General features: G+C 39.1%; 1 protein-coding gene and 1 non-coding gene across 11 annotated transcripts in view; both read right to left on the reverse strand.

Annotated features, from left to right (window-relative positions):
* Positions 1–19155, reverse strand: part of kif21b (kinesin family member 21B) — a 106504-nt gene that overhangs the window by 14488 nt on the left and 72861 nt on the right. For all 10 annotated transcript variants that reach the window (XM_038298074.1, XM_038298070.1, XM_038298076.1 and 7 more), the window contains 5 exons: positions 11814–11950; positions 10379–10559; positions 9968–10132; positions 6017–6134; positions 3322–3492 (listed from right to left, as the gene is read on the reverse strand). In XM_038298074.1, coding sequence (XP_038154002.1) covers positions 3322–3492; positions 6017–6134; positions 9968–10132; positions 10379–10559; positions 11814–11950 — 772 coding nt within the window. The remainder of the gene's footprint in view (positions 1–3321; positions 3493–6016; positions 6135–9967; positions 10133–10378; positions 10560–11813; positions 11951–19155) is intronic.
* Positions 18809–18973, reverse strand: LOC119791835. Its single transcript, XR_005281904.1, has one exon. It is a non-coding gene; the product is annotated as a U1 spliceosomal RNA (small nuclear RNA).

Consider the following 19155-nt stretch of genomic DNA (forward strand, 5'->3'; position numbering starts at 1 on the left):
TAACCAGATTTTTGAACTGTGGTTTTTAAAAATCCATTTTGCAAAAAAAAAAAGGCTTTTCAAATTGCAGCAATGAATAATGGATTAATACACACAATATACAATTCCTCTTTAATAATTTAATTAAAGATGCTGAATTAAAAATAATTTCGAATCTAACTGCATGATTTAAATGTCATATTTATAGTGGGTTTTTATTTATTTATTTTGGAATGACTCTCCTGGTCCTCCATATGGAATAAGAATTATAAAGGAATGTTTAAGAATGAAGCATATTTGCCTATTAGAATGGCCTATCTAAAGTTTGGAACTAAACCAGGGCTCTTCTCACAACCTTTGCTTGTTAGAATCATTTTATAAACATGTCTCATCTCTGGATGTGTAACACAAATAGAGGTTTACCTCACAGGCACTGAAGCAGTTGAAGTTAAAGGTATTTGACTCTGTGTGACTAAATACAAAAATGTCTTCTTTTTGTTTCAAAAAAAATGAAAAAACAAATTAAAACGAAAACCATGGACAGTTCCCCTTCAACTTAATTCTTCAATGCAGACGTGAAGAGTTTGACACATGTTGCGTAATAAAATAAACGAGGACTTAGATAATCGACATTAACACTTTACACTATACTAACACTTTACATAAACAAGCAAAAGTCTGTTAAATCTTTTACGCCTTACAGAGAAACACGCAGCACTAACAACAGTTACATAAACACTTATTACCCTGCAAATCTGCATACACACTGTAAGCTATTTGGTGAAGGCTATATTGAGACATTCATCAAGTTTGGGCAGGAGGGGGGTCCAGCAGGCTGCAGTCTACAGTAATTATAAGCATATTACTTCCCACATTCCTTAAGGAAAACAACAACAGAGGCTGCCTTTTATGGTGGTGGTCAGGGCACGGCAGCTGCCAGTAATAATACTGTAGAAGTTTTTAGCGTTAACACCATAACACGTTACATTATTATACCCAAAGCCACAATTTCATCGCATTACATAATTATAAAGAGACCACAGAGTCAGGGAGGCTTTAAAATTGATGGTGTTGGCGGCTTCACAAATGTGGTTAAGGTCATATGCTACAGTCCGCAGCAAAGAGCGAGTTGATTTAATTCCAGCTCTGCAAAGAAATAATTGCGTCCTGTGATTTGGTTTTGTCTGTTTGAATAAACAAAAGGCAAAACAGAAGTTATGCAAAATAAACTGGGAAAGTGATGTGCATGCAAATGAGTCAACCACATCCGCCCACAAGCCGTACGTTTATGCATTATTAGCATACGCAAGCAACGGTGGGTAGACAGGAGACAGTAGAATGCAGCCACAAATACCCGCTCAGCATCTTCCTCTGCTGTTACCTGTTAGCTGAGGTGTGAGTGGGCTTTAAACCTCCCCTCACTGTTGACATGTCACTTTCCTGCAACATTACTCATGACTAGACACACTGCTGGCTACATCTACAGAGCAAGGACTGTGGGTGAATGAAGCGAGCACTCAGGTGGCAAAAAGCAGCCCGCCAGCAGAGTTTGCATCTGGTTGCTCAGTTTTTTGCTGTTATCACACAGACTGTTTAAAATAGATTATAATACCAGGGGGCGTGATTACAGGATGTAATGAAGCCCCCATGTCTCCAAGATCCAAACTGGCCACTAATTAAAAACACTTTACTTTTTGTGAATTTTATCTTCTTTCCTCCACGAAACAAACTGTTAAACCAAAAATAACAGGCTTAGATGTTTGTTATTTTCTTCTACTTTATGAATCAAAGCCTTTGCAAAAAACAGTTTTGTCACAATGTGGGTTTCTGTTTAAAACTAAAAGGTCTTGAAAGAGGAGACAAACAAGAGAAACAGTGCAGCATCACTATCAAATTTAGCCATCCTTGTTTCCCATAAAACGGTAGAAAAGAAACTTCTAAAATGATTTCAAAAGAAAATTCTGCTCAGACAAACCTAATGAAAAAGCATCTTGCCTTTAAGATCATAACCAAACATTAACTTTAATAAGCAAATAATGAAAGATGATGCAACAGTTTTACTACAATATACTATGATTGAATACATCCAACTTTTGAAAGTCAATTATTTTCATGAACTATAACTTTCTATAGACAATTATTTACATTAATGTATTTCTATAAGGATTAATAAATCCAACTTTCTCTTTGCTGAAGTAATAAAAAAAGTTTCAGTATTTTACAAAAACCGTATTTACGTATATTATCTTTTGATTATTTTAAAATCCCAACCATTATATTAGAATTATTTAAGCTAATTAACTTATAATCTTCACTCATATTTATTGTATTTTTAATTAAGGTTATGTATACTGGTAATTATGAAATAAAATTAATTTTTGTCAGAAAAAGTCATTATAAAGGAAACTGCACTTCCCTTACAAACGGTACGTATTATTTGTTTAAATCAGATTTCCTAATCCTAACATGGAGGAAAACATACATTTACTCAGACTTTGCTTTAAAAACTGGAAGCATTTGCTCAGTGATCAGGAGCTTATGCATATGCAGCGATGCAGTCCTTCCCCCACATCACTAACAAGAGTCTTACTGCAGTTATCCCCTCAAATACCTTGTTAGCACTTTATTTGCAACACACACCCCGTATTGGAGACTGAACTTCACTCTGCAGATTATGAGGGTCAGAAGATCAGGATTTAATTGCCTTTGAGACTGATGCACTTTTCAGCCTGCAGATTCAACACGCATTTTGTCAGGAAACTACTCCTTAAATCACCATGTATGAACTTTTCATCCTGATTATAAAACATCCCACCTCCTGTTAACTCAACCCGGTGACCCTCACAGAGTCAGCAGGAAATAATGCATCAGGCTCATGTAGCTTTCTGTTCCAGTATCATCCTGCAGCAGTGCACATAAGCAATGAATAATCATAGAAGCAGTTTTATTTAAAACACTCTGAACTACTATCAGCGCACACTTTGAATTTTCTATATGTGCAGAAACATTACCACCAGACCCCAACATAGGACTAGCATAAATTCATGCTCCTTCTCTGTGCTCTCTTGCTTTTTAAGCGGCTATAGATCCTCTCCTCAGACCGTTTGAGAGTGGAACCAACCTAAAAAACTAAACTGCCTGTTATGGGCTACCTTTCAGGAAATCTTGCAAGCATAAAAAATACTCAAAATACACAAAAGAGTAGTGTTCATGTGTGTGTTTTACATAAAACTGCAGTTTTTATAGCCTATGAACACGTTTGGCAGAATTCTGACCTCATAGACAAAGACATGTTTTTTGGTTCTTCAAACATTTTCTACATTCCTCTGAGCATTTTCATACCTGTATGAGCTCCTGCTGCTCCAGCTCCCATTTCTTGATGCCGTTGTCTCGCGAGCCGCTGAACAGTACGTCTCCTTGAACGGCCAAACATTCAATGCCGTCGTAGTGCGGAGGCTCAAAATTATGAGCGGGACCGATGTTACCCAGAGTTCCTTCGGCCACATCGAATATCTGCGGAAAAAAACAAACAAACAACGAAGCATGATCATATTAATTGCATGTAGGATCTTTAAATTGTTTGCTTTTCTAAAATACACCTTTTTCATCCACCCTTTCTTAATGGTACCAGAACAAACTACAATACAAGTGTGGTCTACACCAATGACTCTAATATCAGAAAATAAAATCCAATATTTATAACAGAACATTTGTTAATGGAGACCCAGGAACACAGCAGAAAGCTTACATTTTTGGTCTCCCAAATTACTCTGAACACACCATGGTTATACCATGTTGGTGGCAGCACAGCTTAAAGGAATAGTATACCCAAAACATGATTAGCCTTCATTTTCTACTCACCCCTATGCTGAACAACACTCTGGAGTACTTTTTTGATATCTCAAATGCATCTGGAGATCTGGGAGGCTTCTTGCCGTCTGCTGACATTCAAATAATGGAGGTCTATGGTGCCCGAGGCAGAAAGGTCCATAAAAGTCCACAAAAAACGTGTCAATATTCCTCCATACTGCTCGTCCAATGTATTCCAAGTGTCCTGAGTGGGTAGCATCCAGACTTTACTCGAAACGAAGTCATTTAGAATATTTTTAGAGCATAAACAGTAGTGTATAGGATTTCCTGAAAGCGCGCGCCCGCACGTTCACGACGCTACGGAAGCCGGCAGACCAACCAGATGAAAGTGCGCATTCAGCGTCTGCTCTGCCGATAATGCAAGCGTAGAAGAAGAAATGTGCTGTTTACCTGTGCAAAGAAAGAAACAACGAAAGAAAAATGTCTGAGGACTTCAGTGTTGAGGAAGAGCATGAGTTCTTTGCCGAGCTGAATGCGCACTTTCATCCGGTTTCCGTAGCGTCGTGAACGTGCAGGCGCGCGCTTTCAGGAAATCCTATACACTACTGTTTATGCTCTAAAAACATTCTAAATGACTTCGTTTCGAGTAAATTCTGGATGCTACCCACTCAGGACACTTGAAATACATTTGACGAGCAGTATGGAGGAATATTGACATGTTTTTGTGGACTTTTATGGACCTTTCTGTCTCGGGCACCGTAGACCTCCATTATTTGAATGTCAGCAGATAGCAAGAAGTCTCCCAGATCTCCAGATGCATTTGAGATATCAAAAAAGTACTCCAGAGTGTTGTTCAGCATGGGGTGAGTAAAAAATGAAGGCTAATCATGTTTTGGGTGTACTATTCCTTTAAAGAACGCTTTTCTTTAGTAGGGGAAAGGGAAGCAGGTCAAATTTAACGGGAGGATGCAGGAAGAAAAATACATGTCAAACATGAATATGTTGGTGAAGATTCTCAGTCATCCAGGTCATAGTTGTTCCAAAAAAAAAAAAAATCCACTGGACTTTGTTTCCAAGTTTGAAGACGTTTCACTTCCCATTAAGGAAGCTTATTTAATTCAAAATGTCAGATTAAGCGTTGAGTTTGGGGCTTTATAGAGAGGACCAAAAACAAAGTGTTGTTTTGGATAAGAAATCATGTAAATTGAACCGGACAAACGGGTCCGCCCCTTAGGAATGGGGGTCATTTGGGTTTGTTGTGAGCCTTCAAGACCCGACACCTGTCTATGTCTCTGAAAGGGGAGCCGATAGAGGGAATTGTTGGCCTTGCTGAACAGGGTTAGGGAAGCGAAACGTCTTCACACGTGGAAACAAAGTCCAGTGGATTGCTTTTTTACTTTTTTGAAAGTCAAACATGAATGATCGGGAGTTGGCTCTAGCACTGTTTAATGGCAATAAGAATGAAGAATAAACTTTTGGTTCTATTTGTAAATATAAGTACTTGATCAACTCCTGAAGTTATCAGCTAAATAGCGCAATTGAGCTGTGCTACGTGGAGGAGCAGCTTGGAGTACTCTAACCCATTTAAAGCAGCAGATAGCCTGACAGCATATGAGAGCGACATACCCCGTCTATTAATGATAGTTTTACTTCTCTGTGCAGTGGAAACTGTAGGCAATTCACATATTTTATTCTTTTATAGATTACATATTACAAATATGCTGTGTAAAAACATTTTTGTTTACTTATTCAGTATTTAATACAGCTGGCACAATAAATTATTAAAATATAATGATGACTATCTTTTGTTTTTTATTCAGCACATTCGTGTGGATTGATCTTCCTGTTAAAAGCGGAAACCCATCTTTTTAGGAAAGTGGCCGTTTCTCAATTAATTATTGGTCGATTGATAAGATCAATCAACTTAGGATTAATTTATTTATGGATAATTTGCATCACTGGTTTAAAATGGTCCGGCTCTAAAACGAAATAAGGAATCTGACTTATCAGATTTCTACTGTTTATAGATGCTCTCATTAAAAACATACCTAGAAAGTTAACTAGCTGTGTTTTCAGGGAAATGTCTAGATATTCACTGGAGCTGAAAACAAAAGCATGCAACAATTCTTTATTTGGCTGAAAAAACAACATGCATCATAAATTCCAATATTTTCCTTTTTTTCTGAGGCTTGACAAAACTGTCAATGTGTGAATAGGCGATATGTACCTTGACATAATGGTCTTTGGAGCCAGTGATGACTTGGTCTTTGCCCAGCAGAGACTGTCCCACAGTCAGACACATGACAGATCCAATGTGGCCCGTTAGCTTGCCTGTCCCCTGCATCCTGCTTACAGACAAAGAACAGGGTGGTCAGAAAGGGAAACAAAGGTCTGTGAAGTTCATTACAAACATGTAGAAATTTAAAGTTTCCTGTGTCACCAAATAAAGATATGTTCCCTTTCTTGGTAGATGTTAAACTATTGGGAAACACTGATGCCTAAAGCAGAGAATGAAGCAATACTTCAATTCTTGGTGGGTTGTTACACATCATTAAATAGCTGGGAGCCCCTCAGCGCAAACTCTCTACTGCAATCTGTTGATCCTTTAACATTAGAAGCATAAATTAAAGAAGTAAATAAGGCCTTACTAAAAGAGGTTCTTCATGGAAAATGCATACAGGGTTCATGGATGAATGTTGGACAGACTGATGAATGATGGATAAACGGACAAATGTGTGAAGGATAGAATTGGTGGATAAATGACGGACAAACAGATGGATGAATGCTGGACATATGGACTGATAGATGCATTCTAAGTCAAATTGAAAGACAGATGACAGATGAACGGACGGATGGATGGATGGATAGATGACAGCTAGGAAACTTTAAAACATCAGGATGTAGAACTTCTAAAGGAAAAGCAAACATTTTGTCACTCTGTTTTCTTTTTTCACTTTTATGCAAACCTTGAAAATCCAGATTTTTAAACCTTTTTAGCCCCGAGTAGAAACCTTCATATCACCATAAAGTTCTGTTCTTCATATGAAGTCAGAAGTGCAGGCGTGTAATAAATACTTAAAGGGACAGTTTATTTTTAAAACTATTTAACACACCCAAGTAAGCTACTCTCCACAAGCATTTTAATATTTTAATATTTGACCCTATAAGCTCCCTAATATATCACAGCCATTAATTCATGCGCCTTCTCTGCTCTCTCTTGCTTTTATGCTCTTATAGATTCTCTCTGACTCGTCTGTTTTCACCTATTTCTGTGCACTCATCTTAACTTCTGTTAGTTTGAGGGTGGAAGCAACATGTGAAAGTAAACTGGCTGTGATTGGCTACTTTTAAGGAAATCCTGAAGTCTCTTTAGAAAGTAATGTTTTCTCCGTAGTTGTGGTGTAGGTAGCAAATCTGCTCTGGGCCCTGCCCCTTCTAAAGACATCACAAAGCAGCAAAGGCACTTGCATGAACTGTATTGACAATCACATCTTGTTCAGGGTCTCAGTTTATCATTACCTATATTTGCTATTATTTTACATTTCCTTTGTTGACCTCAAGTAGATGAAAGTAGAAAAAAAATATTCTCAGCCTTTAAGTTCTGCGTTTTAAGACAGGCTGAGCTGTGCCATTTTACAAGGTGGAACAAAAATTTTCATTATCTCTTTTATTAAGATCCGAAGGCCAGGAAGGACAGGTGGAACATCTTGAAGTCGTAGGGAAGCGGCTGTTCCAACCACAGCGAATGCGATTGGTCATTTATCAAGGGGGCGGGATTGTTGTGGTGGAAGGTTCGCAAGCAAGTTTGGTTGTGGCCGGTTTGTCAGAAGCATCTTGTCAACCAGTTAGCAACTTAGTGCTAGTAGGATCCCAATGGGAAATTCCATTGGGACCAAGTAGCACTAAATTGGTGACTTAGAAATGACACTGTCAAGGAACGCTATGGACAGCGGAAACATGCAAGAGGAGGAGAGTTGTGTGTAACTTAACAGCGCATCCACTTTCCAAAAATGAAGAGGACGTTCGTTATCAGAACCGGTCTCAGCTGCTTTGTGTTACAGTGAGTGTGTTAATCAGTTCATTTGATTTGCATTGGGCTGATCATTGTGATAAATGTTTGGTTCATGCCCAGGTTAGTAAAAACAAAAAAAGGGGCTTTGATGTGTTTGTTTAAAGATGAGGACCGGAAATATAACATAAACCAAGCTAATCAACAAAAAGTAAGACAGACTATTGGCTGCAGCTGTGATGATTCGTCTATGAGCTGGAAATCTCCCCAGATTGGATCTCAGAAATCTGGTCACCTTAGATTTGGACCACCTGTCCCTGGATAAACCTGTCCCCAGATTTCAGATGGATTGCGAGGGCTTTCATTCGATTGCATTCAAGTCAATGAGTCGATGCAATCAACTGGTTTTCCTTAGATAGAAAACTTTGAATTAATTTGACTGGATGATCTGGTGAACTGGAAAGTGCATTGAAATGACGTGTTGTGAATTGGCGCTATAGAAATAAACTGACTTGAATTGACCGACCCCTAGAATCATAGACAGGTTCAGATATTACAGGCTAACGATGGAACTAAACGACCCATTCATCGGTTACCATTGCATGTTTCCAAGCAATACAAGGCCTTGTCCATATAAGACTCAAACTCACTGCGGATCCAGACATTTGAATTGAGAAACCTTCCTGGAGAGGTGGCGAAACGTCTTCAAATCTTGAAAACCAAGTCCAGTGGATATTTTTTCAATTTTTACGGAATGACTTGAATTGAATTTCACCCTTTTATGAATGAGGGGAAAATGTTTGTTGTTAACTTGTGTTATGGTAGAAAAGGCATGTGAGCATAGTGCATGCAGAAACGGCTGCTATGGTAGCTGGTTCCGATTCTGTAAAGATGAGCAGCAGCACTTCAGCTTCATCGTCACAGCCGGCCGCAACTGATGAGGAGGTGCCCTGCGTTATGATAAGAGTAACTGATTCATTTTTATTTTAGTTAAATATGTGGCTGATCCTTCTGACAAATGTCGGTTTTGTGCCCAGATGAATAAAAAAAAACAAAAAAACATAGGACTTTAATCTGTATTGCTTTACTAAAGATGAGGACCCAAAATGTAACATAAACCCAGCTAATTAACAAAAAGTAAGACAGACCATTGGCTGCAACTGGTACGAGTAAAAGAGACTCGGATACAACATAAAAAGATGATTGAAAACTCCTGTAGTGCTCCTGTAGTGCTAATCTGGTACGGTGGTTCTCCAGGGATCAACAAAGGTTCGCCTAAAGACTTTTAGAACTGATTAGTGAACTTTGGTTTGTATTTTTAGGTAGTTGTTCATTATAAATAGAGTTTAATAAGTTGTTTTGCTGATTTATGGTTGTGAACTATGAGCATAGACATAGATGTGTAACAGGAACACTAAATGAGACAAGAGAATGATTGTGTAAGAGTTAACCACCTGCTCAGTGTTGATTTATTATCCTGTTTTTGCTTGAAGCTTCAAATATTGTGATAATATTTTTAGTATTTAATCAGGTCAGATGATTATAATAAAGGTAACACTCAATAAGAATAATAATATGCTTGATGAGATTATTCCAGAATAACCCCAGTATCTCATCTAAAAATAACAAACGTTCAACAGATGTTTGGAACAAAATCTGTTCTTACCTATTAAATTGTAAGTTTTTATGCTTTACATTGTAATGTTTTTGAATGGCTTGTGAAAATTTTACGTCTCTGTTTAAGAATAGTGTAAGATTGATACAACAGGAGAGAGGAAGAAGATAGGAAGAGTGATAGAACGAAAGAAGTTGAATGAGAGTGGAGGGAAGTAGGAACACTGATGGAAACAACAGTAGATGAGAAGGAAGGAAAATCCACTTAGAAGAGTAAAACAGAGAGCAGGCAGAAGTCAGAAGAGGGCTAGAAAGAAAACAACCTGAGTAACCAGCCAGACACATCTGGATTACTCAGCTTGTCCATTAATGAAAGACAGGAAACAACGGAGCTGCTGAACTTCAGGAAGTAGTGGAGCTGTGCATAGAGTCCATTAGTGGGAGAAATTAATCTGCTTCTTTGAGATGCACAGGCCCCTTTTATTTATGGATTCAATAAATAAATATAAAAAAAAGAGAATATGTTGTATATGTGTAAATGATACTTCAATGTACCTGTTGAGGTCCCACATACGAACAATATTCCCAGCCGCAGCATAGAGCACAGATCCTGACGGGTTGAGCGCTATCTGGTTGATCTGACATTCGCCCTGAGCAAAGGTGATTGTCCGGGTGGTTGTTCCAGCACAAGCGTCTCCTGAAACCACTTGCCCCGATGATCTGTCATTAGGTAAAGTGAGGCCAGGCAGAAAAGAAAAACCAAAGAAATATATATAAAAATGAGAGAAATGGTTAGCAGCCGTCATTTTCTCTAAAAGCACTTCAAGGTTTAATTTGTCACTTTAATGCAACCTGAAGCACATCGCAGAAGGAAAAAAAAGCACATTTGAACAGGATAATTTTCTGAAATGTTTCATAAAACCGCCAAATGGTCCCATCAGGCTGATTTTAGGAAGAAATACTTACGTGAGCGTGCGAATGCACTTGGCAGAGTCACGGATGTCCCACACCTTGATGTACGAGGTGGAGACAGAGAAGACCAGACCGGAAGAGGGGCAATATTTTACAGACACCACATTGTTTGGGTGGCCTTTCAGGGTGGCGATCTCCTGACCTGTGACCAGATTCCACATCTTACAGGTGCGATCTGGAGGAGAAAATGCAAAGAGTTAAATTAGGGTTGGAAATCTGTTTCTGTCTGTCCATCTGTCCATGCTTTAGTTTCTCTGACATTAAAACGGTATCCTGCTCTTCAGCTTTCACTTAGAATAAAAAAGAATAACCATAATACCTGAGACATTTAGTGTTAATCTGCAAAGTAATGCTGACTACTTTCTACTATTGCAAATAGGCTGATCAAATATCCTCACTTGCAGCAGTTTCAAATAGGTTGTAAGGATAATAAGGAAAGCAAAGATGTGCTGCAACACATGTGCACCAACCAGGACGCCTGCAAGCTTAAAAGCAGGGAATCTTGGCAGATATATGATATGCCGATATTTTTATTTAAAAATTCAACTGTAAATTGCAGTTTAATTTTTGCTTTCTGTAAGTTAAAAACAAAAAAACACACCACTATCATTTTACTTCGACATCTCCTGTGGAAGACTTGTGCATCTGTTAGGCGTGTGAGCTGTGATGCTGCAGGTATAATCCTCACTTGCTCGTGACAAAAAAAAATAAAATAAAATAGCCAACACACATGAAAGAATCAGACTCCATCCTCTTTTTGGATGAAAGCAAATGTTGCATTTAACTTTGATATGAGGGTCCAATAGTCTGAGAAGTGGAAAGGCCCAGAGCCCAAGCTGACTAAAGATACACGGTCACCTTATATGCCTATATCAAAAAGTGATTAATTGACTTTATTGATCTGACAGTGGAGAAATTCACTCGTTACATATAAAGAACAAAACCAAGTTAATCGTGATAAAATAAGGTTACACAGTTCAGCAGTCCATCCTGATAGTGTTTAGATTTTTCTTTTTGAGGCTAAATAGAACTCCAACACTGGGCGTAATAAGCTGACAAACATATTTGGCGCCAGCTACAGGCCGCTTAACTACCAAAAATCCAGATGATGGCCATTGATGCAACTGCCAAATAAGTCCAGACGTGTAATGACACATCTATCAACTTGCATCAGAATACTTCCTGACCTTTAGCTCCAGCTTTAGCGAACTCCAACCAGAGAGAGTAACTTGCATATACTATATTATAATGTCAAATAACATGACTACACACCATTAAGTTACAGTGAGTCTGATAGTGTTGCAAAAAGTCAAAAGAGGTAATAATCAGGACGTCTTAGATCACTCAAAGCATCTCCAGCCTTCAAGGAAATGCTAATTCGTCTACAAGATGTCACTGCATTTGTGCGTCATTGAGAGCTAATGTGTACCTTTAGATCCAGTGAAAAGCAGCTCGTCCGTGGCGTCCACACACAGAACCGGCTTGGAGTGGCCCTCAGCTACAGAAACACACTGCAGGGGGGCTGTCCGACCCCCCTTCACCCCCCCGATAGGATTGATCACACCCCTAGATGACAAAAAGGCAGACACGGCATCAGATTCTGCTCAGTTTAAATCAGGAAATCGTGTATCTCCTTTAGTTTGAAAAAGGGTTTTACAATGAAAGAAAACAGGCTCAGTGTGAACATGCAGACCAAAAAAAACAAGAAGAAAAAAAAACACAAACCTTTCTTGTAAGCAATAAAAAAATCATGACATTTCAAGCACATAAGTATTTTCTTGGATGTGACAGACGACACAATAAAGCACATGATTGCTGAGTAAAAAACATTATTAGTGGTTTTATTTGATATTTTATGGGTGCATATGTAAACTATGTAGCATGCTTTACTATATTTAGCCCTCTTTACTCTAATGCTCCAAACATTACAACAAGATGCTTAAGAGGTTAACCAATTAGTGGCACAAATACAAATTTACAAAGGCATGGGCGTCCATCTACATCAGAGGTCTGCAACCTGTGGCTATAGAGCCACAAGTGGTTCTCAATAAATGAGAAGGAACAAATAAACTTATCCGTTTCAGCACCATTTCAGTATTTTATAGAATAACTGCAACAGAATACCACTAAAAGGTAGGAGGGTAGTAGGGTCACTAAATGAAAGAAAAAGAAGAGACACGTCTGCCAGAAAGCTCTTTGAGATGAACTGGCATTCCTGCATATACCACCTAGAAGTGTGTTTCGTAAAAGTACCACTTAAATCTCAGAGGAGATATGGCTTTTTCTGTAAATATTTCCTTTTTAAAATCTCAGCAAATTTTGTTAGTTTTCATATGTTTCTTGATTATATCTGACTTACTGAGTGGCAGACAAAAGCTTAGTTTAAAGGAAAATTCTGGTCATATTCAGAATTCAAAATTCTGAAAGTACTTTAAATAGAAAATTATTACATACTGTATAATAAATTAAAAGTGTTTTGAATTGAGAGTAATTTTTATTTTACGTGCTTTACTGGAGGCATCCACGTTCGTCAAAGAACACTACTGCCACCTACCGGTTTGTGACGTCACGGTGCGGTATCGGCTGTTGATCAAGTCCCAGTGCTATTATCCATGTCATCTTGAAAACATTCTTACAAATGTTGGCTACATATTACATGTTTTTTCTCTGGCCAGAAGTTCAATGGCAAATCCTCCCTCTTTAAGTTGGGAATCCAACATGGTGAATCATTAATCGGAAAGGTTTCACTTTTACCTGATGTATTCCAACATCCAACTGCTATGCACGTGGGCATTGTCAGTTTAACTCTACCTCTTGTGAATTTCAATGATGAAGTCCTCTCAAAATTTTTTATAATTTTTGATAGCAAATGTGTCTAGTAGTTCCCATTGATTTTGCTTGTAGAGCAGGAAGATTGGCCCTAGGCTTACCGCACCGTGACGTTAGGAGTGATGTGTTACTATGTTTGGGCAAAAATGGCCACTCCTGGACTCCGTGATCGCAACGAAAAGTATTTTTTACTGATTAACCCTAAATTCATTAAATCACCACGAACGTATCAGTTTTAGGTATAGATAATGATCCATTGATCATTCCTTGCTGACCGGACTTCTCCTTTAAATTATGGATTTTTTCTGCCTTTAATCTGGGAAATTTTTTTTTTTTTGCCAAAAATTCATTTTTCCCTTTTTTTCCTTTTAATTTCGAATGACCATTGTGCCCTGTAGTGATAAGGAACAAATAGTATATTTTTAAATCTCTTTCTTTTAACTAGGTTGAAAACTTTTCTCTTCTCATGAATATCAAAATCTCATGAAAATAATCCATCTTTGTTTTGCTTTATCTTTAGTTTAAAAAAAAACATTAGAACCGTTTTTATCAAAAAATGACAACAAATTTCCTAACTATATATTTATCAAAAAAAGGTTTATTTTTTGAAGGTCGTGTAAATTTTATTCAGTTAGACTTGGGGCAAATATAGTGTAAAAAGTTTGCAGACCCCTAATTTAAGCTGACAGGCTGTACAAGGAGGCAATCACAAACAGCCCATAGTTCCTCTTAAAAGGGGCTGCAGTATTCGCCGCTCAGGTAGACAGATGTGAGAACATGACAGCTGTCAATCATGCTCTCATAAATCTGACTGAGGGGTAAAAGAAAGGGCATTGGTGCAAGTCCTCTGAGGTTAGAAGGAGGTTTAATGTGGTCAGGAAAGACGTGTAAAATATGCTTATAGGCTTTATGAGACCTGTGAATGGGGCAGAGTTTTCCCACTTAGAGGAAAATCATGTTAAAATGGCCTAGTTAAAGTCCAGACTTAAATCCTATTGAGGACTTTTTGCTGTTGTTATTGGAGACATCAACAACACAACTACAAAGCTAAGAAGAATAGGCAAAAATCATCCATCTACTTGTGAAAAGATTATGAAAATATAACCCTAAAGACTGTAAGAGCAGAAAAAGACGTTTGTACCAAATTTTATCTGCAACACCTTCCTTGAATCAGCTGTCGGCGGAGCTGACAGTGCCATTAAATATAAACTCTTTCTCTATGGAGGATGCAGTGATCTCCCCCCCCACCACCACCACCATCCTTCTTCCCATCGATTGTACGACACAGAGCAAACTGCTTAGGTTTATTTCTGTCCGAGTACTTTTTCTTCACTACCTGAGAAGAGTTTCAGTGTTTTTGTGACGTCTGATTAGTCTTTACAAACCCCAGCTGGCTACAGCAGATCGTCCTTCACTGACCGAGAGGTTTCTATCTGTAAAAAGACAGTCTTCCCTTTCCTGTCGCTATAACCAAGTGACTCAATGCAAATGACTGGGCTAAAAAAAATGACCAGTTAAAGTAAGGAACTAAATTTGATTGCGGTGTTTTATAACTACAATTAAAAATAAACGGATTGGGAATTTCTCCATAGGCTTACTGGATAATTTTCTGCATTCAGAGGAGCCCAATTAACTCACCACAGCGGCAATGAGCTGTTCCCTTATTTTCTTGTCAGTTTCTCTCCTCTTCCTCATAAACCGCCTTACACAAGCACATGTAGATTGAGCACCCAGGGTGTAGAGATGGACCTCCTCAACCTCCCCCCCTTTCCCAATCTATGTGCCTTTGACAGGCCAGAGTCCCAAAACGCCTGGAGAGCACTCGTCAGAAAGAGACAGAGCAGAAGGAGGGTGAGAGGAAGAGGGAGAGTTGTGGAAAAAATTGGTCCCTGGTGGGCTTCACGGGTAGTAGGTTACACACAAGTGAGGGTGCATGAATGTGAGAGTGTGTGAGAGGATATGCAAAAGATATATAACCAGAAGATAGATAACCAGAGGATGTGTGAAAGTAAAAGAAAGCTGCGACTTGCACACCGAAAGACGCTGAACAGATTTGTTTCTACACAAACACCGTTCGCCGTGTCAAGGACAACATGCTCCACTCTACTAGTGCAAACGGATGTGAGGAGAACACAATTCATATTAAAAACATGAAAGCATACATCCCATATATTGCACAAAGCATAAAAAATGGCCAGCCATCTAAAAAAAAAAAAAGCATACATGCAACGTCTGCCAAGTTTCACAAAACACAAAAACCCAACTTATTAAAACAGCATAGGCTCAGAGCTAATTGCTAAAAAATGTCACGGCTGAATGGAAAACTCCAGGGACAACAGACTCCGTCTTGGGATCCTGGAATGACCGCACAGCCACACAAAATCCACTGCAAGCTGGAGATTTTTATCACCCAAATCAGGAGGGAGAGTGTGAGTTCTTCCACACTGAAATGCCTTCAGGGACCCGGAGAGAAGGCCATGTGCACATATAGGTTAGATGGAGGCAGGTTATTCACTTAGCAGCTTCTCCAGGCGTTACAGCCTGTTGTATGGAGCCATGGAAAACTTGCTTCGGACTTCCCTCCTCCCATTCAAAGTATTTCAGATTAAACAATTCTGTGCTACTAAACTCATTTAGGTAATTCTGTTTTGTTTTTTTTTTTAAGTTTATAGACTGAATGTTGTATATTTTTTAAAATTTGAAGCTGAGGAAATGTGTGATGGGATTCAATAGAAAGGAAAAGGGATGAAAGAAAAGAGGGATTTGGGATCAGGGCTGAGTGGCAATAACCAACCAACCAGCTAGGTGATCTAAATTATTATTATTTTAATGTAATATTCTAATCTGAGAAGATTCTTTTTTATATCAGTGTTATGAGACTAAACTATTTTATCTTTGGTACAAACTGACGCCAGGCTTCCTCCTTAATGCAGCCCTCCTTATCTTACTACAGAGCGACACTTCGAATGGCAGAAATAGTTCCTGTTTTATCAGCGTCTAAGGGCAAGATATCATGGTCCTCTGTGTTATGCACTCTGTGAGAGCTGCTAATGGATGTTGCAGGGCTGAGACCCAAGAGACCAGCACTAATGAAAACATGGAGGGAGATCAGCGTGTGCTCGCTGACGTACATAGCAAAATGGGCAGAGGGATCTTAGGGAAGGTGCAGTGATTTCTCTTTGCAAGTGTGCTAGATCAGATTAAAGGAATAGTACACCCAAAACATGATTAGCCTTCATTTTCTACTCACCCCCATGCTGAACAACACTCTGGAGTACTTTTTTGATATCTCAAATGCATCTGGAGATCTGGGAGGCTTCTTGCTGTCTGCTGACATTCAAATAATGGAGGTCTATGGTGACCGAGACAGAAAGGTCCATAAAAGTCCACAAAAAACGTGTCAATATTCCTCCATACTGCTCGTCCAATGTATTCCAAGTGTCCTGAGTGGGTAGCATCCAGAATTTACTCGAAATGAAGTCATTTAGAATGTTTTTAGAGCATAAACAGTAGTGTATAGGATTTCCTGAAAGCGCGCACATGCGCGATCACGAGGCTGCGGAAGCCGGCAGACCAAACCAGATGAAAGTGCGCATTCAGCGTCTGCTCTGCCAATAATGCAAGCGTAGAAGAAGAAATGTACCGTTTACCTGTGCAAAGAAAGAAACAACGAAAGAAAAATGTCTGAGGACTTCAGTGTTGAGGAAGAGCATGAGTTCTTTGCCGAGCTGAATGCGCTGGTTTGGTCTGACGGCTTCCGTAGCGTCGGGATCGCGCAGGTGCGCGCTTTCAGGAAATCCTATACACTACTGTTTATGCTCTAAAAATATTCTAAATGACTTTGTTTCGAGTAAATTCTGGATGCTACCCACTCAGGAAACTTGGAATACATTGGACGAGCAGTATGGAGGAATATTGAAACGTTTTTTGTGGACTTTTATGGACCTTTCTGCCTCGTGCGCTGGGCACCTCCATTATTTGAATGTCAGCAGACAGCAAGAAACCTCCCAGATCTCCAGATTCATTTGAGATATCAAAAAAGTACTCCAAAGTGTTGTTCAGCATGGGGGTGAGTAGAAAATGAAGGCTAATCATGTTTTGGGTGTACTATTCCTTTAAAAATAGAAATCAATATCTGGTGGATCAATATTCCTGTTCTTTAAAATGAGCCAGATAGCAGTGCTAAGATTATCTAAACACCCTGCATCCCAACAGGAAATGTCTGTTTTAATTAACATTCTGTTAAAATGAACAACTTTCAAAAATATGAGAGAAAACTGGACTTTTGTGATTGAAAGCACAAAGGCTACGTTCACAATGGAGACCTAAAAGTCGTAGGGAAGCAACTGTTCCAACCATTGCAGTTCCAAATTCTCCCGGGTGGTGTCCGACTTTACACAAGTGAAAAAAGTGAATCAATTGGTCATTTATCAAGGGGGCGGGATTGTTGTGGCAGAAGGTTTGTAAGCAAGTTTGATTGTGGCTGGTTTCTTGGAAGCATCTTGCTAACCAGTTAGCAACTTTGTGCTAGTAGGTTCCCAATGGGAAATTCCATTGGGACCAAGTAGCACTAAATTGGTGACTTAGAAACGACACAGTCAAGGAAAGCTATGGACAGCGGAAACATGCAAGAGGAGGAGAGTTTTGTGTCGGAGGTTGTGGATGAGTCTCCTCCGTCATCCATTTTTTATTTAGAGGAGGAAAGCGGGGATGAAGATGTTGTGGAAGAGGACGCCAGGGCGGCAGAAGCTTGGTTTGGTGTAGAAGGCTTATAGCCGTACATGTTTGAGCCCTTGCCTCGTAACGTTGCCAGTTCTGTAGCTCTACGCCTGCTGAAGACACAGACGTCCATCCCCGTGAACACTAGGATGGAACTCAATGGGAAAGTTAATTATTCTTATTTCAACTGCTGCGTATATTAGCTGCAACATATGAATCAAGATGCTATGACCGGAAAAATTAGATTGACAGATAACCGTTTATATATGATTGGCCGAATTTAGGTGTACAAGCTGACTTATAACTAACAGGCCTGCATAAGATACAGATTTTAAGACAGGATTGTTTTTAAAATATAAATTTTCCAAATTTCAGGTAAAACACAACATTGACAAGTTTGTCCCCTTTCAACTACTCTGATCAAACATGCAGACGCAACATGGTGTCTCTGATTAGGTGAACTGTCCTCCAAGTATCTCTATTCCAAGCTATGAGAGTGCTTTCATTTTTGAAGTGATGTTATTAAACGTATCCAGCTTTTTATTGTCATTACACTGTCACAAGTACAGAGCAATGAACTCTCTGCGTTTAACCCACCCCCTTGGGGAGCAGTGAGCTGCCATTGCGCGGCACCCGGGGAGCAGTGTGGGGTTAAGGGTCTCTGAATTCCAAACGCAATGCCCTAATCACTAGCCTGCCACTCCTCCAACTAGCCCCATCACCCGGCAGAACCTTGACAAACAGCCATAAACATTATTCAAATGTTCCCAATTTTGTTATAGGGACTGCACTGTATTTTCTACTGTATACTAAAATGCTTTGACAGTTTGGCAGAAAACATCAAGGAATTGAGGCTTTATTTCTTTGGACATAAACCAGGGGAAAGCGCGCTCGCAGTCCCCCACTACCTCAAATTAACAGTCGAGATTCCCACATTTGGGGAATTCGCAAAGGTAAGCACAGCCGTAGTGCAATGGCCAAGCCTCTCTCTCTGGGTGAACCTCCTTCATGACCAAGGTATTGCCCCTGCAAGGTAAGTAACTTTTTACAGAAAATGTATTTATTAAAGCAAAATTTGTTTTTTGTTCATAATAAGACAACTATATTGCACACAGTCCCTTTAAAAATATTTTATAAAAACTAACTGCAAGTGTGTTTCTTCATATACCTTCTAATTCCCCACATTTATTGACAATTCTTATGAAAGCCTTGAAATAAATGTT

Source organism: Cyprinodon tularosa, unplaced genomic scaffold, assembly GCF_016077235.1.
Source record: "Cyprinodon tularosa strain WSP-4 unplaced genomic scaffold, ASM1607723v1 ctg40, whole genome shotgun sequence".
Taxonomy (NCBI): Eukaryota; Metazoa; Chordata; class Actinopteri; order Cyprinodontiformes; family Cyprinodontidae; genus Cyprinodon; species Cyprinodon tularosa.